The sequence below is a fragment of the Akebia trifoliata genome, chromosome 4 (genome assembly GCF_017979445.1).
Source record: "Akebia trifoliata isolate Shusen 1 chromosome 4, ASM1797944v1, whole genome shotgun sequence".
Taxonomy (NCBI): Eukaryota; Viridiplantae; Streptophyta; class Magnoliopsida; order Ranunculales; family Lardizabalaceae; genus Akebia; species Akebia trifoliata.
Window position 1 is genome coordinate 19,577,550 of NC_141378.1, and position 22,179 is coordinate 19,599,728.

At 35.0% G+C, this 22,179-nt stretch overlaps 1 protein-coding gene across 1 annotated transcript; it reads left to right on the forward strand.

Moving 5' to 3' along the window:
- The first annotated feature begins 4,029 nt into the window (after window positions 1-4,029).
- Window positions 4,030-20,811, forward strand: LINC4 (crowded nuclei-like protein). The gene is made up of 8 exons (XM_086440278.1): window positions 4,030-4,383; window positions 10,402-10,611; window positions 10,696-10,949; window positions 11,894-12,164; window positions 12,382-12,465; window positions 12,699-14,557; window positions 14,692-15,046; window positions 20,438-20,811. The coding sequence occupies exons 1-8, from the start codon at window positions 4,144-4,146 to the stop codon at window positions 20,453-20,455; spliced, it is 3,291 nt and encodes a 1,096-aa protein (XP_086296404.1). The 5' UTR covers window positions 4,030-4,143; the 3' UTR covers window positions 20,456-20,811.
- Window positions 20,812-22,179: the final 1,368 nt, after the last annotated feature.

The window sequence follows — 22,179 nt, forward strand, 5'->3', positions numbered from 1 at the left end:
GATCTCTTTTATTTTTTAAGTTTAACGAGAAGCTTTATAAGCACTGCAACCGAGCTTTTGGTTACAACGCGGAGCTGGAAGCTTATTTTTTCAAAAGTGAATTAGGGCAAATGTGGATAGCATAGCCAAAAGTACTTCGGTTAAAGAGTTGGAGTTGAAGTACTTTGGGACATGATATGTGTTTGGAAATCAAACTCTGTGAATTACCATCAGAAGTACTTAAGTGCTAAAATGGTATTTGGGAACTGTCCTGATTTCTGTGCTCAAAAGTCCAACAGTTCATTTATTTCTAAACATGTCAACTTATTGCAAAAGAGTTAAACACTATAGAATCCATTACTTTAGAAAGGGCTATGGACAACCAACTCTCCTACAATAAGGAGACTATAAAAATAAAAATAAATGTTTTAAAATCATTGTTTAATTGAAACCAGAGATATGGGAGATAAGAGGTACACATACTCTTTTGTGAGATATTTTGGAGAGTAAAATTGAAAGTTAATAAATAAAGATGTAAAATTAGTTTTTAATTAATAACAACTAAGTCTAATTAAATTCCTACAACTTTCTTTGAGGTAATTATACCATTTCCTAATTAGACCCATAACAGATTTCTCAACTTGATTTTAATTGATTTGCTTCAATACCAACTACAAATCATGCCTAAAGATTATTTCCTTTCAAACTAATTTAATAAACTTGTTTCAGCAACAAAACACATCTCTATGTTCTGTTACTTTCTATCCATCTACCATTAATTGTCTAACAAAAGAGTAACATTAGAAGTTCCTACAATATTGACAGTTTTGATTAGTTTTATTGAACTCATTAACATCAATTATACTACATTTTTTTATGTGATCTTTAGACTTTTGTCCACCTATCCTCAAGGTAGAACTCATACCACACAACTTGACATGGAAGTGGATAGGAACCGTAGATGCTTTTTCACTTGTATCTCGAGAAAAGTATATGTGAGGGGATTTTTTGAGATACATGTTACAATAGGTGGTTAGATATTTCTTGATATCAATGTTACAAAGAATGATAAATTCCTTCTCAAGATACGTATTTTAATAATGGACCATTCCGATCGTCTTCTCTGATGAAGCTTCTAAGTTTCTGTTGCAATTTGGTGTTACCTTAACTTAAAAAGATACCGATGGGGTACTGGCCAAGGAGCCTCCGATGATCAAGTTAAATCTTAATTAAATTGTAGAGCAAGAAGAAGAGAACTAGTGTAAGAGTATTATGTGTGGTTTGTGCTTCATACCTTGAATGTGAGAAGTCTTCTTATTTATAAATTGGACTCATTAAATGATTTAGTAAACTTAGTTGTAACTACTCACCCAGGTTCTCTAATATTTATGGTAATAAAAGCCCATAATGCTTTGATGATAATGAAGACACACTCCTCATGGTTCTTGTAACCTCCACGAGGAGTAACCTTAAATATGTAACTGGTCCAACTCGATGACTGTTCAATTTTTTGAGTTGACTCAGTTGAGTTATGTGTCTGCAACTTTATTGAGTACCATGCATGTGTTTACCTTGGTGGTAGAGCATATTGCAATGCTTTTTGCTACTTGGATAACTTTATGGTAATTAATTATAGTACTTTGTTATGTTGTTACTCGGGTAACTTCACATAATTCCCTTAGTGTATCAATCTTCTTAGAACAATTTTCAAAAATCGGAGTAGTAGTAATAACAGTAATAGTATCAACTACTAGGCAAGAGCATGAGAAGAAATAGCAAGAGTAGCATAAGCTGCTAAACATGAGTAGGAGGAAAAGAACAAATAGTAGTAGTAACTATTTAACAACAACATAAGAAGAAGAAGTAGCAGCAATAATTACTGAGTAGGAGCAGAAGAAGAAGAAAAAGTAGCAGCAATAATTACTGAGTAGGAGCAGAAGAAGAAGAAAAAGTAGCAGCAACAATAGTTGTTGACAAAACTTGATAGAATCACTTTAGTGTTTGAGAGTAAGGTCGGATGATATAGCAAAGGGTTGGCTCCTTGAGGAGACCGATCCTCTTTTAAATGAAAATAACAAGGGATCGACACTTTAAGGAGTCCAAACCTCCTTCGAATGAAAATGACTTTCAGATGAAAATATTAAGAGTCGGCTCTTTGAGGAGTCCAAACCTCCTTCAGATGAAAATATTAAGAGGTCGGCTCCTTGAGAAGATTGAACCTCATTCAGATGAAAATACCAAGGGTTGGCTCCTTGAGGAGATCGGACCTCCTTTAGATGAAAATACCAAGGGGTCGGCTCTTTGAAGAGGCCGAACCTCCTTGAGGTTTGGAAGAGTGAAGGGGTCAACTCCTATAGGGAGGTTGAACCTCCTTGAGGTTTGGTTGAGTAAAGGGGTCGACCAATATATAAGTTGAACCACCTTGGGTCATGGTTAAAGGGTCGAATCCCTTTTGGCCTAACCGCTTGGGGTATGGGTTGGACCCATGGTACTTAGTTAATTAGATTTGGACTGGTTGAACCATGTCTGAATGCCTTCATTTGGCAACTTTATTAATCCCAATGAGTGGCTTTTTTGGTTCCTACAATATCTATGGTTCCCATACACTTTAACGTCAGGTGTGCGATGTGAAGTCCAATCTTGAAGTCACTTCAACATTGTTCTTTCGTAAATTACTATTTTTTTTAGTTCAATTGATTTCACTCCCAAATCACACATAACATATTTATTCATGTCTTTCTCTTTCTCAAATTTTTTCCTAAGAATAAATGATTTTTTCTCCTAAAACTCTACAATCTTCAAGCTCTTAAACTTCTAGGATAAAATATTGGAAAAATTACTTAAAGGACCACCGCAAAGGGACTTCTTTCTAAATAGTCCCTAAGTTTTTAGCGATTGCTTGGCAAGACATTTAGTAAACTTTTTCTTTCTAAATAGTCCTTGGACCTTATCTCCCATATTTTTCACGATTGAATGCCCTAACTGTTCAAACTCATCGTTTTCATTCAAAAATTGGATTTTTAACATCTCAATCGAGTTTTGGAGATTTCATTCCGTTAAAAAGGATTTAAGAAAGAAGAAGAAGTCATTTTCAAGGGTTTTTTCAAATATTTTGAAGATGTATGAAAAAAAACTAAGATTTTTTCACCTTTTTTTCTTAGTTTTTGGATGAAAATAGATCAATAATGGTTCTTTTGTGTTGAAATCATTTAAACAAGTTGTTATCTCAAGTTTTTAGTCTATCTTTCCATGTATTTTAATTGAAAAAACTTGAAAATTGAAAATGGGTGGGTTTTACTAGTGTTGAGTTCAACAATAAAAAATGTGAACTCGACACTAAATAAATAAGCATCGAATTCAACAATAAAAAATATGAACTCGACAGTATAAGGGACTATTAAGAAAGAAAAAATTTACTAAATATCCTATCAAGCTAACAAGCAAGACTTAGGGACTACTTAGAAAGAAACCCTTTTGTGATGATCCTTTAAGTAATTTTCCCTAAAATATTATTAACATATTTTACATTTTGTAAAATCCTCATAAATTTTCAACTAAAAATCCCTCAAGTCTTACATCCCAAATATTGTATCTTGTACTTGAGGTCGAGGACAATAAAAGAAGATGACTAGTTTTGGGAAACAAATTGTAGATGAAGGGCACTTATATCACTTCTACTAGTCTTTCATAATAGACCAAGGTCAAAGGCCATCCAAACATCCACCACCAATATATGGAGGGTATGTCTAAATAGCTCAAAACAATTTTTTGGTTTTTACAGATGGCAATCAAGAGAAGTGTGGCTGGACAAATCTTTAACCACAGCTCAGCCACACCCAATACTAAATTTGAAATAAAATCTCGGATTCTTAGGCGGCTTTGTTGTTTCGCGATAAGCCACGGTTTAAGTCTGTCTTACTTAACACTCAATTAACAAAAGCACTGAAAGAGAAAGAAGTGAGTGAGATTCGAGTTTCTAAATCGATTCTTCAAAATTTCAAAACTCGGTCGACTCGTCTTCTTTTTTCTCTTTTTAAATCATAAAAAATAAAGGTAAATTAAAGAACACTTTCCACATACTTTCAATTCGCACTTACACAGAGAGAGAGAGAGAGAGACAGAGAGGAAGAACAGAGAAAACTAGGGTTTCTTAGATTCAAATCGATGGCTAGCTCTCAGAAAGAGAGAGTGGCTGTCACTCTTGCTTCTTCAATTAAAGCTGGATCAACTCCTGTTTCTAGGGTTCTAGAAGCTTCTACTCCTGCTAGTTCGAGAAATGGCGGAAGTCCTCTTACAGATGAAGCGATCTGGATGCGACTTCGTGACTCTGGTATCGATGAGGAGTATATCAAACGGAGGGATAAAGCAGCTCTCATCGCTTACATCGCAAAGCTCGAAGCTGAGGTTTGTTGATTTTTGATTTATTTTCTGTGTTTTTTTAATTCTTTAATTAGTTGATCTTGTTTTATTTATTTATTTATGGGTTTACAGATGTAGAACTGTTCAATTCTTTTATATTTTTCTCTGTTTGGGTAGTGTTGGATTAATGGAAAATTTTATGGAAAAAAATGGAATTTTCCATCAAAATCTTGAATTTTGTAAGACTTACTTCTTGTATCGTTTGAGATGGACCAATGCCCATAATATGAGCATTAGAGGGATAGAGGTTGTCGACCTGAGGAGAATAGATACTGGACTTATTGATTATCCACGACAAACTTCTTTCTTTCTTTCTTTCTTTAGTGGCTCCCTAATTGAAAGAGAGATGCCCTGATCTTAAAAAACAGTCAATATGTTGTGTAATATTGGTTGATATTAGGGTGAAACAATCAAGAAGGTGCCGACTTAGCTAAGTTGGTAAGGTGTGTGGAGTATTGATCCCGTGACATGGGTTCAAAACCCGTTGAACCCATCTTCACGCAGACCTCTAAGGCTCTAACCCCTCACTTATGTAGGAAAAAATGAAAAAAAGGGAGAAAAAATCAAGTTCTTAGCTTTAGGTGAAGTGAAGGTTTTCAATATTAGGACTAGGAAGAGACATCAATGATTGACAATGTTAATATGTTAGCTTGCTTGAGATTAGGGTGAAACAATCAGAGAATCTTCTAGAGAAGTATATGTTTATTCTCGGTTCATTTCTGTTGAAGAGGTGAAACAATGGAATTCTAATTTTGAATAAGCTCCCTTGAGATTAGGGTGAAACAATCAAGTTTGCATATTTAAGTGAGGTAGAGGTTGTTGATGAGAGTTATATCTTGTTCTTACATTTGATTTTGTCTGAGAGATGAATCACTGAAAATGTCAATATGTAATATAAGATCAGTCTCACTTGACATTAGGTTCAAAATATCGAGTTCTTAGGTGAGGTATTGTTTTTTTGCCAAGAATGCTTAAGTGCCCCTAAATGTCAATATCTTGAATTGTGAAATATCATTTTTGTGGTAGAGAATGGCATGTAGGATGAACATTTCCAAGCCTTTGTACAAGCTCTACTGAAATAAAGGAGATGATATCTACTTGATTATATATATATGTATGTATGTATAAATTTAAATATATCTCAATCTCATGTTTCAACTGTTGATACCTTTTATCAAGTCCCAATAGTACCCAAACTTTATTATAAAAATTAACTACTCTATAACCTAAAACTATTGGAACTTGGATTTTTCCCTCTATAACATAAAGCTATTAAGTTTCAATATAAAAAGTATAGTTAAACAAATATATTTTACATCCTACCCTTCCAGTCATGATTTTGTTTACATATGCTCTCTTCAACCTAAATGGTGCACTCCCAAATCCTTAGAGAGATTGAAGACTCAATAGATACAAACATACCCAATTCAAATTAAAATTCTTGCACAAATATATGATTTTATCAATTATCATTGTATTTAACCTTTATGAAAAAATCTGAAGAAAGAACAACTCTTTTTCAATTTATATTCCAAATAAAATATTTGCACAAATATATGAACATACACAATCCACATACCATTCACATACTCAATACCATTTACAATCGAAACTAAATGCTCATACATATGCTTGCTCTGGTCAACCAAACTAGTATATTTAATTTTAAGAAATTTTGAAGTGAAAGAAGAGGAAAATTTCCTTTTCAAGAAAATATTAACTATTATAAAGAAGTGCTAAGAACCTACCTTTCAAGCAGATTAATGATCTTTGACCGAAAGGCAACCTGACTCTTCTTCTTCTTCAACTTGTTTTCAAGAACTTTAGGTTCTTGACTGTTTTATTCCTCTTTTCTTTCCACATTTTTTTGGAGATGATCTTTTAAGAATCTATAACTTAGATTTAAGTTAAAACTTGACATGCTATAGGGAATGAGGTATATTCTTAATTTCGAGGACAAATTTTTGTCAAGTGGTAGGTTGTAATGGCCTAAAACATTATTTTGAATCTTGAGGAATAAATTCCACTTCAAAATTTTGATAGAGATATATTTTAGACATTTTTGTACTTCACTGTTAGACTCAAAAGCATTGAAAAACCTAGTTTAGACTTTAAATTTGTTTACTTCTATTATCGAATAGATAATCAAGGATTCTCAAAATTCATGCAAGTGGCCATTGTATAGTGAAATTTTAATAGTGTTTCTCAATAATCGGGTTATACCATTGCATTTGTATCAAAATTTTTATCACACTGGTATATTGGACTGCCAAAATTTGATTTATAGATATCTAGGTATTAATAAAGAAATTCAAGGTTGATTGAGTCAACCAAGCTTGACTCAAGTTAATCGACTGTTGTGGTAGTTGACCTATATGACTTAGATCACATGTTACTTGTTAAGCATGTAGGCATTAGATAAAAAAGGCTTACACACTTTGCTGTTTGTTGGGGCCTTTGGTTGGAACATAACAATCACATTTTTGTAGGAAAAACTTCCAACTCTCAAGATATCGTCCTTTCAAAGAGTTCAAATGGTTTTTCTTTGAGGATTTTTTGATCAGTTAGGATATCGTTTATAGTAGCAATTGTACTTGGTTGTTGTTTTTTTTTTTTTTTTTCTTTTACTGTTTTTGTTTTGTTTGGGGTGGGTCATCTCGACCGGTCTGTTTTTGTATCTTTTTATCTTATCTATCAAAGAAGAAAAAAATCTTGGGTCTTTTGTTTTTGTGGTCTAAAGTCTTCAAAGAGCTTAGGGGTGTGAGGTTTGAAGACTTTGTAGCTAATTGGGAAGGGGTGTGTTGTATTACAAGAGATTAGTGTCTTTGTCTTTGTATCTCACTTGGTTTGTCACTTTGTCTGACCTTGCTTTTGTTTCATTTAATGAAATTCTTACTCATAAAAAAAAGATAAAAAAGGAAAGAAATTGGTTGCAAGGCATAACATCAAACATATATGTTATCTATGTTAAAAATAAAACTAAATTGGAATCTTAGATATTTTTAAAAGAAATATCTTTTCTTCTACCAACTCAAGTCTCTTGTCAACTTTTATGTGTAAGATAGGCTTAAGGAAAATAAATTGGTTATACAATAAAAACATCATTAATTGATGTTAACATATATATGATAAATCTAAGTAAAGCAAGCAAAACAAAGGTAGAGGAAAGATTCTTTGGAGGTTTATCCCCTTCGTTGTTTGTTGGGGCTTATGGAAAGAAATGAATAAGTGCACCTTTGAAGGGAAGGAAAACCCTTGCAGGACCTAATTATGAGCATCCTCAACTTGGTGTTCTCTTGGTGTAAACAATTTAAGGAGTTTAGAGGGTTATTTTTCGAGAAATTTTTGTTGAGATGGGATCCTGTTTGTAGTGCGATTTTATTCATGTGTATTCCCCCTAAAGACACCTTGTCCTCTTTTCAATAAAGTTTTCACTTATAAAAAAAAGCAAACAAAAAAAATTCGTTCTTTAGCTTTCAAACTCTACAGAAAAGTTTCAAATCCTTTATCACACTCAGTCCATTGTAGTTTAACCATCTTCAAGCTTTAACTCAAATTTAAGTTTAAAAGGTTATCTCTAAGAAAGTGTGGAAAGAAAAAAAGGAATCAAGAACCTAAAATTCTTGAAAACAAGTTGAAGAAGAAGAAGAAGAAGAGCTCGGTCGTCTTTCTGCTAGAAATCATTAAATCTGCTTGAAAGGTAAGGTCTTAACACTTTTTTAATAATAGTTTAGATTTTCTTGAAACTAAAATTTCCTTCTTCTTTCTCTTCAAAATTTCTTAAAATATGTATAGTTATTTTCTTTATATTGTAAATGGTGTTGAGTGTGTGAATGGTATGTGGATTGTATATCTTCATTCATTTGTGAAAATATTTTAATTGGATTATAAATTGAAAAAGGATTGTTCCTTCTTCAGATTTGCAGTTTACGCTTAAAAGAGAATACAAATATACACGAAGCATTTTTGGTAATCTATTAAAGAGTCTGCGAAGGTGTGTGACATATATCGTGTGGTATCCATTTTGGAGTGATACTCTATTTTTGGATAACAGTAGAGATGGTTGATCTCTTCTGTAGTATGAGATGCATAAGAACACAACTTCACTCTTGGGATCTGGGCACTTCATCCCTATTTTTAATAGAGAATAAGATGTAAAGATAGTTGTATGATGGTCAATATTCTCCAATTTTTCACACCTTGTTAGGTGTCAAAGGCTTTCATGATAAAGAATTCCTAGTGTGTGATGGTCAAGTTTTTTCCTTGGAACTTGGATCTTTGTGAAATATAAATGATTGGGAGATGGATGATGTGGTTATGCTTGAGGAGGTAATAGGTGGAAGAGGGAAAGAAATACAAAAGAATGTGGAAGATCTGAAAAGGAATGCTTTGCTGAAGATTGGTCTATCGTCTCTTTCTTCATTAGCATGAGTCTTTTGGTTCAAGGTGGTAATTTTTAGTGCATCCCTTGATTTGGATCTTTTGATTAGTAAGAAACATATTATTCCTTATGTTTAAAGCTGATGCAGAGTTAGTCCTTAATTGTTGGTTTATAGGAAATATTTGAGGGGTTTTTTCAGTTCTTTGGCATCAGCTGGATTATCCTAAATTTCTTGTTACAGCTTTTGTAAGGGAAATTCTGGATGCGGTGAAGGGGTTGTGGTACTTAGTCTCCTTCCATTTGCTGTTCGTTGGGCACTATGGAAGGTAGAAACCACTACATCTCTGAAGAAAAAGAGGAAATTCTGGAGTCCATCATTCTATGGTCAAAGTGTTGTCCTATTTTTATCACTGTTATTATTTTTGATCGGTAAGGCTTGTCCTGTTATTTGGTCTTCAATTATTCCAGATATCAGGGGTTTGAGGTTTGGGGATTTAGGTGACAACAGCTTGTTCACTGAGTATTTGTGGTTTTTTTCTCGTCTCTCGTCTCTTTTATCTTTTTTGGTTTGGTGAGGCAGGTGGTAGTCTTCCTCTCTGCCATGTTCTTTTCATAATCATTGTAACATGGGGTTCCCCCTTTCTCTCTAATCAGTACAAGTACTTATCATCACCATCTTTGCTTTATCCCAAATGTTGTGGTCGGTAATAATACATTTTATTCATCAAATAAAAAACGAACTTAGTTTGGGGTGTAGAACAGATGCCATTTCCCCTTTTTCAGTTTTTCGCAGTTTTGAATCCATTTGAAACTAAATAAACCCTACTAAATTGTAGGTATTACTTTGACGATTTTACTCTGTTTTGTCATTCAACTTGTTTATTTTTGAATAAGCAGTCAATCAGTTCTTTGTAATAGATCCAGATGACTGGAAGCATTCTTCAGAAGGATTGTTAGTTTAGAAATGCCTCCTCTCCAGTAAGTAGGAAAGAGATCAGCCTGCCTTCGTAAAAGGCAGATCTATTGCTGTAATATTCTATCCGCCCTTCCTTTCAAGTGGGCCGCTTGAAGTAACAAACATAAGAAACTTTGAAGTTCGAGACGCTCTTCTTTTGCTTTCAGTCAATTATTTTGAAAAATGTTTCACAGGTGGTGTTACCTAGAATCATTTTGGGAATCTTTCTGAATAATACTGAATATATGACTGAAGAGAGAAAGGGGACGAAGGGGTCTGCAAGAGGCAACTCCAGGAGCGCCTGATCGTAGAGCACCGTTGTGCTAACAAACTAGCAAGAGCTCTAACCTGATCTACGGCCACTGTTGTGCTAACGCGCAACCGTTTTCTTGCTGGCCCTGGGCGGTTTAGATTTATTGTTTTTCCCATACTATTATGTATAGGCATAAATCTCATTGATTGATTGAAAAAAACTCTTTCAATCTAAAAGTAACGAAAAATCGATAACAAGAAAGTGGTGGTGCTCTCATTTCAATGTTTTATCTTATAACCTAATCATTTATGCTGGTTTAATACTATCTGAAAGGGTCATCTTGGCTGTCCTTGTTCTTTATCCTTTGTGAATGTTTTGAGATCTCAGTACAATTTTTATTTAAACTTTATGTAGATCTTTGACTATCAGCACCACATGGGTCTTCTTATATTGGAAAGGAAGGATTGGACATCCAAGTATGAGCAAGTTAAAGCCTCTTCTAATACTGCTGAAACGACACATAAACTTGATCACGCTACACATGTATCAGCTTTAGCTGAAGCAAGGAAACGAGAAGAGAGTCTGAAAAAAGCTTTAGGGATTGAAAAAGAGTGTATAGCGAATGTAAGGTTATCATATTTGTTTTTAAGTTTGTTCTATTGTTGCATCTTCTTGTTCCCCAATTTGATTTTCTGATCTCTTCTGTAGATTGAGAAAACCTTACATGAGATGCGTGCTGAATCTGCTGAAACCAAGATTGCAGCCGAGAGTAAGATGGCTGAAGCACGTGATATTATGGAGGATGCACAAAAGAAGTTCATTGAGGCTGAGGCAAAGTTACATGCAGCAGAATCATTGCAGGCAGAGGCCAGCCGGTATAATCGTGCTGCAGAAAGAAAGCTACAGGAAGTTGAAGAACGTCAAGATGAACTTAGGAGACGTCTCATATCCTTCAAATCTGAGTAAGTTTTGTCTCTATTCAATTTTTAGTCATTTTTTTGATAGCTGCCTATTGGCTTAACTTATTACATACCAATTTCTTAAATTGTTTATTACACCACAAGTAATGATTAAAAACACACTTCAAACATTACAAAGATTCCGCTCAAATTATAATCTCAACATCACAAAACATTATCATACTCGTTCGAACAATTTCATTAGTTGTTTACAGTTATGATTTAGTCTTTAAAAAAAAAACAAAAAAACAAAAAACGAGAGAGCTACTATTGGCACCCCAACTTTTTTTACTTATTCTCAACCATTCACTTATTTTCTTTATTTTCAATTGGGGTGCAATAAGTAAAAGTTGGGGTGCCAATAGCAGCTCCTTTTTTCTCTCTCCCAAGCATAGAACAAGGTCTATTATATAAGAACAATTTGCATAACCGATGCACATACAAACTAACCTGATGATGCCTACCCATTACTATTTTATCTGCCTTTCTGAATTGTAGTGCACATTTGAGAATTATAACGTGACATGCACGTGTCTTTAATAACCTTTATTTTTTTTGAACTTGTTATGAGTAAAATTCACTTTTAAATCATTTTGACCACAACTCACTCTACTCAGTCACCTTGCATTTTAAGAAATTAATGGCTAAGCCAGGCACTTCGTCAAACAACATAGGAGAGCTCTGAAGAGTCTAAGATGTCTCTTTAACTTACATTCTATTATATTATGTTACAATACATTTTTTTCTAACATCAAATAAAAAGTTTCTTGAATCCTGAACCATGTGTGGATAACAAGGATTTCCTGGCATATAATTAAAAGCATGCCTTAGGAGTTATTTCTAAATGTCTTAGTCTACTTTTAATTTCAGAGAACTTGTTACTTATCAATGCACCTCATATTGTGAGGTATGAATTTGATTTGTTATATTCTCTTTCAAAATGCTAGATGTGATGCCAAAGAGAAGGAGATTAGCCTTGAGAGGCAATCTCTTTCTGAACGACAGAAAATTGTGCAGCAAGGACAACAAAGACTACTTGATGGACAGGCCCTGCTAAACCAGAGGGAGGAGTACATCTTTGGAAGGTCTCAAGAATTAAGTCGGCTTGAAAAAGAGTTGGAGTCTCAAAAAGAAAAGATTGAGGAGGAGTTTAGAGTCCTTAATGAGAAAAAATTGAATTTGGACCTGAATTTGTCAGCTCTTTCTACAAGAGAGGAGGTGCATATGTTTATACTCTCATATTTATATTTTTGAGTAAGTTAGTGTTTTGTGGTCAGTGGTGAAGGTTTTGTAACCAAGTTTATGCTTTCTGAACTCACAGATTTCAACAGCTTAGCAAGTAGGAACCTTTTGTTTATGAGTTTGTCATTGTTATGGCTTAGTGCTTTCTATACTAAAGGCTTACGTGCATAGTTTACCCGTTCTTTGCATTCAGGCTGTTACAAAAAGGGAAACACTGCTTGAAAAGAAAGAGCAAGAGTTACTTAATGCACAAGAAAAGCTTGCGAGCAAAAAATATGTGAGTGATAATAATCTTATTTTCGTGTGGTGTACTTGAATGAATGTAAAACAGTTTTTTTATTACTTGAGTTACAATTTTATCTTCTTTTAATGAACATCAACTTCTGTCTTCATTCTGCATTTGGCTTTCTATATGATACGAGTTATTGTGGGAGAGTTGGTACTCAAGCTTTTAATGCAAAAATCTCGGACTTCCACAAATTGATGTATAATTTTTCATAAACCATGCAGGATGAGATTCAGAGACATGTGGTTGAACATGAAGCTTCTCTAGAAATGAGGAAGTTTGAATTAGAGGCAGAGATTGAGCAGAAACGCAAATCAATGGAGGATGAGATGGAGACCAAGAGACGGGCTTGTGAGTTGCGGGAGGTTGATATTTGTCAGAGAGAGGAGTCGTTCCGAGAAAGGGAATATGAACTTGAGGTACAATTGAGAGGGTTGGTTGAGAAGGAAAAGGATGTGACCGAGAGGTTAAAATCAATTGAGGAGAAAGAGGAGAATCTCCGAACTGCTGAAAAAGCTGCAGAATTGGAGAAGATGTATATGAAAAAAGAAAAAGATGAAATAAAAAATATGAAGCTAGACCTTCAGAACTCCATGGATTCACTTGAAAACAGAAGGAAAGAAGTAGAGGAAGCAGAGGTGAAACTGGAATCCTCCAAAAGTGAAAGAAACGAGTTGCTGGTTCTAGAGATGAAACTGAAAGAAGAAATCGATAGCATCAGAGCCAAAGAACTTGAACTTATTGCTAAAGCTGATGAGTTGGAAGCAGAGAAGTCTAAGTTTGAAATTGAGTGGGAGTTGATTGATGAGAAAAGAGACGAGCTACGGAAAGAAGCTGAACGTGTTTCTGAGGAGAGAAAAGCAGTTTCCAAGTTCCTTAAAGATGAACGTGATAGTCTAAAATTAGAGAAGGATGCACTGAGAGATCAGTTCAAGCGTGATGTTGAATCCCTTTCTCGTGAACGGGAAGCTTTTGTTAGTACGATGGAACAAGAGCATTCTGAGTTGTTCAACAAGATTCAGAAGGAACGGGCTAGTTTTGTGCAGGATATTGAGATGCAGAAGAGAGAGATGGAGAATTGTATCAATAAGAGGCGGGATGAGATAGAAAGCTATTTAAGGGAACAAGAGGGAGCTTTTGAGCAAGAAAAGGCGAAAGAACTCCAGTATATCGCTTCTCTAAAGGAAATGATTGCTCAAGAACAAGAACAAATTGCATTGGAAATGAAGAGGCTTGATAAGGAAAGAATAGAGATTACCTTGGACCGAGAGCGAAGGAAGAATGAGCAAGACGAGCTGAAAAAATCCATTGAAGAGCTTCAGATCCAAATGGAGAAGCTAAAAGAGCAACGGGAATTACTTCATGTGGATAGAGAAAAAATTAATTTTCAAATCCAACATCTTAACCACTTAGAGGATTTGAAAATAGCCTCGGAAAATGTTGTTCTTCTGTCTGAGATACAAGAAGCAGAAAAATCTACCATACGGAACCTTCCTTCCAGACAAGGTTTGAATTCACATACTATTACTATGGATGGTTCGAAAGAGAGTCCCAGTGATTGTGTTGGAACTACGTTGCTTTCAAAGCAAGCTAACGATAGTGCTTCAACTCCTAGCACTGCTCCTTTCTCATGGATTAAACGATGTACTGAAATGATATTCAAATATTCTCCTGAGAAGCTCCCGATTAACGTTGGAGAAAAATCAGTGATAACTAAGTTTGAAGAAGCAAAATTACTGGAGGACAAATACTCTCAAAATGAAAAGAATGTTGTATCAGTACAAGTAAAAAATGTTCAGGGCTCATCTGATGGGACAGATGAAATTTTCAGTGGGATACAGCGTTTGTCTGTTATTGAAGAACCAAGAGTGATACTTGAAATACCTTCAGTTGGTGAGAATGTAAGAACAACAAAAACAGATATCACCAAAGATTCCATTCACTCATATCCTGATCAAGGGATTCTTTCTGGAAGAAAAAGACGTAATTACTCTTCCTCCCCTGATAATTTAGTTGCCCCATTAAAGCCAAAGCGAAATTTTAAGAAAAAGAAGCAGCGCAGACATGCTCCTAAAACCCCTTGGTAATGCTCATAATCTTTCTCTATGTTCCTGTTAATAAATTATAAATTGAATAAGTTATGTATTGCTTCTTTTTCAAGAAAACTATAAATTCTCAATCCTTTGTCTTTATTTCACACCTTGTTCTTGTTGGCAGTGCGGTTTTGACACAAACTATCATAGCAGAAGATGAAAATGGTTTGACATCATTCGACCAGACTTCAGAAAACCCAGAACAGATCGAAAACCTTTTAAAGGAGAACCATAAAACCCTGGATGATGATACCGAATATAAAGGCACTGGCACATCTGCTGTACAAGCTGAACAGTTATCTCCACAAAACACATTGGTTTTAGAGCAGGATAATGTTCAAGCTGGAGGTTCAGATGGACATGCATATTCTCCAAGGGAAGGCAATGGTGTAGCATCCCATGGTTCAGAGGCACAGAGAAAGGTACAGGGACAAATATCATTAGAAGGCGATGAATATCCAGGAAAGGAGAACAGCCAGGTAACTTTCTTTTCAAATGCACTTTGATAAATTTATTGAAACTTGAATGGAAAGTCTACATTCTTCATATATTTTTATTCTAGAAATCATTTTTATCATCTAGTTAGTTTTGGTTATTGAAGTTATCGTGTCTATTAATAATTTCATTATGCTTTTGAACATATGATGCTTTTGAAATTTTCTAATGAGATGGGCATTGAAGTGCAATCTGTCAACTTTGAACTGGTTACCATGCAATTCGTAATTTGACATAGAAACCATTTCTTATTGAACTAGTTTTAAAGTGATTTGGTGTTGCAAGAGCACATGATGTTGAATCTCATGGAAATTGTAGGAAAGGGTGCTTTATATCTGATGAGACTGTAATGTGCAATCTGATGACTATCGCAGTGATGCCCTTTTGTATTACAAATTTTCTAGTGGAGCTTTGGATGCAATGACAATTGCAAGAGATATCAGAACAAATATATCTCTATGGGAATCTTCATCCTATTTTGTATTTTAATTTTCTTGTGTGCCATTTTAGGTTAATACTTAATGCATTCTATCTAGTTCATTTAAATTGACATTTGAATCCTACGGTCTCAATTCTAAAGATAATGATGCCCAAGAAGATTGGAAAGAACTCAGAAATACTTATTGGATGATTTTTTTTTCTTTTCTTTTTAATGGGTAAGCTAGACTTGAACCTACAAAATATTTTAATAAAACATTTGATAATCTAATTTCATCCTTCAAATAAATCATTATGATATATGCCTGTGGATCTATGGATTTATGGAAGCTATGGTCGGCAATCAGGACAATAGGATATTGTTTCTCATAACAACCCATCAAAAAAAGAAATATTGTATCTCGTAACATTAGGAAAAAAATGTTTAGAATTGGTAATAAGTTCAATGTATAATCTGTTGGAAATAACTAGAAAAGGAATCTTTTTTGTATTTCAAATTTCCAATGGAATTATCGAAAAACATGACACTATTGGAAGAGTTTTCTCTTGGAAGCATGTGATTTCTATAGAAGTAAAATCTCTTGCTCAAGAAAGAAGAGAAACCCTAAATGGCTTTCAAGTTAAGAAGCTAATTGAGCAAGGTTGATTTAGGGAAGGCATGTGATTATGTGATACAAATTCCTTAATTATATGCTGTGGATGGGTATTGGTCCCAAATGAAGGAAGTGAATCCAAATGTGTATCCTCATACTTGTTCTCTTTCCTAATTAGTGGAGCTTCAGTTCAATGCTTCAAAGTTCAAGAGGGTTGAGAATGTGAGGTCTTCATTCACGATTTCTTTCATATGGTGATTAAAACATTTAAGTAATGCGGAACGCAATCGATGATGATAATTACTACAATTTTATTTCCCCAATGGCGAAATCTTCCCTGTTAAGGAGAATTGATGGTGACATTAAATCTTAAAGAGTAGATTTTAGCTTTTTATTTAGATTTCTGTTTAAGGGCTTTATTTTAGTGTTTATGATGAGTATTTGAGGTTATTTTCATGTTTTATTAGCCTATGGTGTTAGTAGAAGTATTTAGGGGCAATTTGATAATTTTATATAGCCTTTTTGCATAGCTTTTTGGGCGACTTGTTTGTTCTGGTTTTACTCATGACATTAAATTTAGATTTGGGTCTATTTGAAAATGGACGACCATTAAACTCCCTAATTTAATATTTAAATCCAATGGTGAAAATTAATTTTTTTAAATTTCTGTTGCTTTTGGGATAGCCCCATAGATGGGTGGTCACCAAGAAAAAGTGTTTTTCGAAATTTTTTTTTGGCACGAAACATTCTTGATCATTAGAGACCCCAAAAAGAGTGTCATGTGTCTCCAAGTGAAGGTGCTTTACATTGTTAAATTTCACAAAATAAAGGACATTTGGGAGTTCGAGACATGCTTATCTTCCTCTCTCCCATTCTTTCATTTGAGCCCTAGGCAAGTATATGACGGTCTCACTTTATAACTAGAAGTAAATGCCACAAGATCGACTCTCTCTCTCTTTGGCCACATGAGCAACTCTCTCTCTCTCTTAAAGGTAATTTTTATATATATATATATATATATATATATATATATATGGGGATGGTTGAGGAACGTTTGGAAAACCGACTTGGAAACAGATATTTTTGGGGCGTTGGATTTAGTGGGTCTAACGGCGTGGATTGCAGGAGACGTCAAGTGCGATCCAGCTATATAAGAAACTCGTTTCTTATAAAAAATTTGAAGTATTTGGTAATACCTCCTACTATTTTTGTTTTTTTAAAAGGAAATAAATCTCTCACTGTCTCACAAATTTTCAAGTTTCTTCTCCCTGTTTCTCTCGATCTGAAATCACAGAGAATAGAATTTAGCCCATGCTCTCTCTCTCGATCAACGGCTTCAAAGAATCGCCTTCTATAAAATTTTTATTTTCTTCGATTTATATTGAAACCCATCAAGGCTTCTTCATCTTCTCCTTCTCTTAGCTCTTCTTCTCTGCAATCCATCGAAGACCTACGGATTGTTGAGTCAATTGAACAAGGAATTGGTTTCTTTAAGCTCTACATAAGAGCACTCCCCCGTTGTAACCTTGAAAGTGAGTTCTATTCCAGTCTACCTAGCAGACGCCCTTGTAATTTTGTCAAAACTTTGTAGTGTTTCATGGAGTTTTTGAGGTCATGGAAAACTGCCCACCTTCTATTGTTGAACTCCAATTGTATATCGAGCGAGTTTACTCGGAAACAATAAAACTCTTTGACTAAAGGTTGGGTCTAACTAAAAGGTTGGTAATCCTGCCAAGTTGATGTTGTAACCTATAACCTTTTAATTTATTTCATTCTTTTGAATAGGAAAGAAAGAGTGTGGCAAATGGCCATCTTTGGGGAAAAAATTATAGATTGAACACGTCTTTGCGACTTGGGGCTCTTGTTTAGGTTGGTTTGATGGGAAATATACATCATTTTGAGCCTACATTCTTGATAGAAAGATGGGTTTGGTTTATTAACAATCTCACAGGTTAGTTTTTTTTTTTTCTTACAATAATCTTGAGATCTCAAGATCAGTCATCTTCAAGCCTTGATTTCTACTTCAGTTTTCAACCTCAAGGCAAGATATGATTTTTGGGAAGTAGAAAGAGATAAGATTTTTACGATAATCTTGAGATCTCAAGATCAGTCATCTTCAACCCTTGATTTCTAACTCAAGGCAAGACATGATTTTTGGGAAGTAGAAAACGATGGAATCAGTTTCGTCAACATGTCATCAAAACCTTTGATATATTTTTCTTTGGTAGGAGATCTTCTATGGATTGTAGAGAAGAAGAGCTAAGAGAAGAAGGAGAAGATGAAGAAGAAGTTTTGATGGGTTTCTCAATAGAAATCGAAGAAAATGGGAATTTTATAGGGGGCGGTTCTTTGAAGCTGTCGATTGAGAGAGAGAGAGAGGGTTAAGTTCTATTCTCTGTGAGTTCAGATCGAGAGAGAGAGAGAAGAGATTTGAAAATTTGTGAAACAGTGAGAGAGATTTATTTCCTTTAAAAAAACAAAAATAGAAGGAGGTAGTTCCAAATACCTCAAATTTTTTATGAGAAACGAGTTTCTTATATAGCTGGATCGTACTTGACGTCTCTTGCAATCCACACCGTTAGACCCACTAAATCTAACGTCTTAAAAATATTTGTTTCCAAGCCGGTTTTCCAGATGTCCCTCGAACTGTTCTCATATATATATATATATATAACTCTTGAGATGGTTGTTCCTTTCCTTCGAAGATTCTAGCATTTCTTTCCTTCCAAACACCCCAAGCGATCACGAACGGAGTTAGGCTCCAAATCAACCTTTTGGAAGATTAAAACCCATTTCCTAATTGAATCCATTCCCCAAATACCTCTCTCACTGTTCTCGGCACACAAGATTCCATTCCAAACAAATAGAAGAAATGAGCCCACACCTCTTTTGCCAAGCGGCAATGCAATAGAAGGTGATTTACTAATTCCTCGTCTAACGAGCACATGCAACAACAGTTTGGGCCACAAAAACCTCTTTTTCTCAATTGATCGATCATTAGAATCCTCTCCTTCATTGCTATCCACACAAAGAAAGCCACTTTAGACGGCACCCTTGGGCCCCACACAGCCACATGTGGGAAGGTTGGATCCCCACTTCTATTTAAGTCGTTATAGAAGTCTCTCACTGAATACAACCCTTTGCTCTCAGTGTCCCAAACTCTCGAATCCTCTCATGTCTAAATTCTTGGCACATTGTCTAGGCAAGTCAACAATTCTAACATCTCCGGCTCCTCCCAATCGTTAAAAGGTCTCTTGAACCCCAAGTCCCAACTAGTACCACTGATATCAAACCCACGAAAGCTAGTCATTGGGAGGTTCCTTTTTCTAGAGATGGCAAAAAGTGATGGGAATCTCTCCTTCAAAGAACTCACTTCATACCATGAGTCTTCTCAAAATCTAACCTTGACACCCCTTCTTACTAAAAAGATACCATTTTCTTGAATTGTGGAAGAATTTTTAGAACACCTTTCCAAACCCCATACCCATGAGAACTTTTAGTCTCTTCACTCTCCCACCCGAGAATGTCCTCCCCAAATTTCGCCACTATAACCTTATGCCATAACCCTTTCGGCTCCACTCCAAACTTCCAAAGCCATTTCTCTAGCAAAGCCCATTCAAGACTCCCAACCTCCCAAATCTGCGGCCCCCCAAAACATTGCCAAGGTTTGGCTCAATTTATAATCTCAACATTACAAAACATTATAACACCCATTCAAACAATGCAGTAGTTGTTCACAATTGTGATTGGGCTCATATAAAATCCCAAACCCAAATAATAGAAGTCTAGTGGAAAAAAAAAACAAACAAAAAAAGAGAGCTTACCCCAACTCCTACTTATTCTAAACCATCCACTTAGTTTCTTTATTTTTAATTGGGGTGTAATAAGTAAAAGTCGGGGTGCCACTGCCAATAACAGCTCTCTAAATTTATAAAGTCTGTGTTCTGCTACCTTGTGGCAGTCTCAATCTTTTGCATATTAATCTGGTTTAAAGTGAGGTTTATGGACTTCTTGTGGGGTGGGGGAGCGGTAGACAGTTGGTATTTAGCAGTTAATTTGGATGTGGAGTGGGTAGCTTCCCAACAACATATTTTGGCTATCTGTTATGGGCCAGCAGTCACTCTAAGGCGATTCAATATCCTATCATCAAAAGTAATTTCTCGTTAATTGTTTTCATGAAGCTACACTGCAACATATAGGTTGGGACTCCCACCCATGCATAAAACTACTGTTCTTACTTTATCAATTGATGAAATATATCATTAGTGGTTTTCCTTCTTATTCAATTTTGTAACTTATTTGTCAAATCTGGCTACTAATTGGATGTTGTTTGGAGTTATGCAGAATATTGAAGGTCGCTGATATATTCAAATTGAGCCTTAGCTGGTAATTCAAGAGCCTTAGTCATGCAGGTACAAACATGTAAATGATTCAGTTCTTTCTGATATGCAGTTATATGTAAATTCGGTTTCCATTGTCTTTTGTTCTTGCCCGAGTTGGAAGTGGTGTTGGGTGGTGTTGATATTCTTAGGTGTGTTGGGTCTCTTTGTAACTTGGAGTTCCTATCTCCAATTATACCTTGTTGTCTTTCAGCTTTTAGTGATTGGATACAAGTTTAGGGAAGGTTTGCAGAGGTGATTGAAAAACCTAAACCACCTTGGAAGATAGGAACTTGTTACTATTTTCTGAGTTTGAAATGGTTATTTCCTGTTCTTAAAGATGAGAGTGGATTCAACAGATTTAGCAGAAAGTAAGTTGGCTTGGTTGGCATGAGACTACAAATTATGATGAAACTGCTTAATTAAGGGGTTCATCATCCATCACTCTTTACAATCTGAAAGGAAGGAGGGGTGAAGGCAAATAAATATTTTTGAAGAATCAACAATATGGAGATTGCAGGACGGGTAAAGCTGTCTTGGGTTTTTTTTTTTTTTTTTCTGTTCCCAGAAAATTTAGGAGTCCGACTAGCCTTACTAAGTTAGTAAGTATTTCACCGTTACTATGGGTCCTTGGACTTAACCTGTGGCATCTAAAATCATGATACGATACTTTAGGGTTGTAGAGGACAAAGCTATATGGAACTTTGAAAAATTTTTTCCCCAAAAAATGTTATTTTTCACTGTCAAGTTTTAATTTTAAAATTAGGAATTAGGTGGAAGTTTGGTAGCCATCCATGTTCAAAACCTTGGATCAAGTCCAAAAGAAATGTTTTGTTTTTTTGGATCTGAGTTTTTCGATGAAATTTAGAGGGCTGTGGTGTTGGATTGCTAATGTGGTAATCCATTTGTGCAAAATGACTCCTAGGAAGGAAGGAAGGAGAGTGTGTTCAAAAATTTATCGCTTTGTTCCTGGGCTCTGGAGCAGTTTGGTCTTGTGAAAGTTGAATGCTACTTCATGTTAAGCAATGGGGGTTACTGTGTTTTTATGGTGGGTTCTTTCTATTTATTTATATCTCCCACTTGTATGAAATCTGAAATCATCTTTTGATCATGGTCAACTGATGGAGGTGTAGGGACCTCTGAGTGAACGTCCCTCTATGTAATGGACAAGATGACCTAGCTTGATAAGCCTTGAATTGGCTTTGGTGGAAGGAACTCATCATGGCAAGAGAATAAGAGATGGCTCTATACATTTGTAGCCAAGAAGATCACACCCGCCACCCGTGGATGGGTATGAACTGAGATTTCCATAGCAAATAATTGCTAGATTTGGCAAGTCCTATATATATATATATATGGTAAATTTGATATTTGGAGAGTATCAAATATTAAATTAATATCGTGTTTAGGTTAACAAGGGTGAAATATGGTCATATCGCATTTATATTATTTTATAAAAAAAAATCATAAAGATGGAAAAAGTTGGGTTGGTTGTGGATCTGATTGTGCTACCAGACTTTAGTAAAATGGATGTAACTTTCGACTTACGTGTCAAATTGATATAAAATTGGACTCAGCTTTAAATGTTTTGTGGAATCAGACCAAAAAAATGACGTTTATTAGGTGATATTTGGATTAAAATTACTGTTACACCTTTTGTCTGAAAATAAATAAATAAATAAATTAAGATTTGGTTTTAATAAGTAT

What these genes read in the sequence shown, in the direction of transcription:
- LINC4 (XM_086440278.1), top strand. Translation starts at nt 4,144, where the DNA reads ATGGCTAGCTCTCAGAAAGAGAGAGTGGCTGTCACTCTTGCTTCTTCA. An exon ending in CTCATATCCTTCAAATCTGA is followed by an intron (nt 10,950 to 11,893) that starts GTAAGTTTTGTC and finishes TCAAAATGCTAG; the next exon opens with ATGTGATGCCAAAGAGAAGG. An exon ending in CTCTTTCTACAAGAGAGGAG is followed by an intron (nt 12,165 to 12,381) that starts GTGCATATGTTT and finishes CTTTGCATTCAG; the next exon opens with GCTGTTACAAAAAGGGAAAC.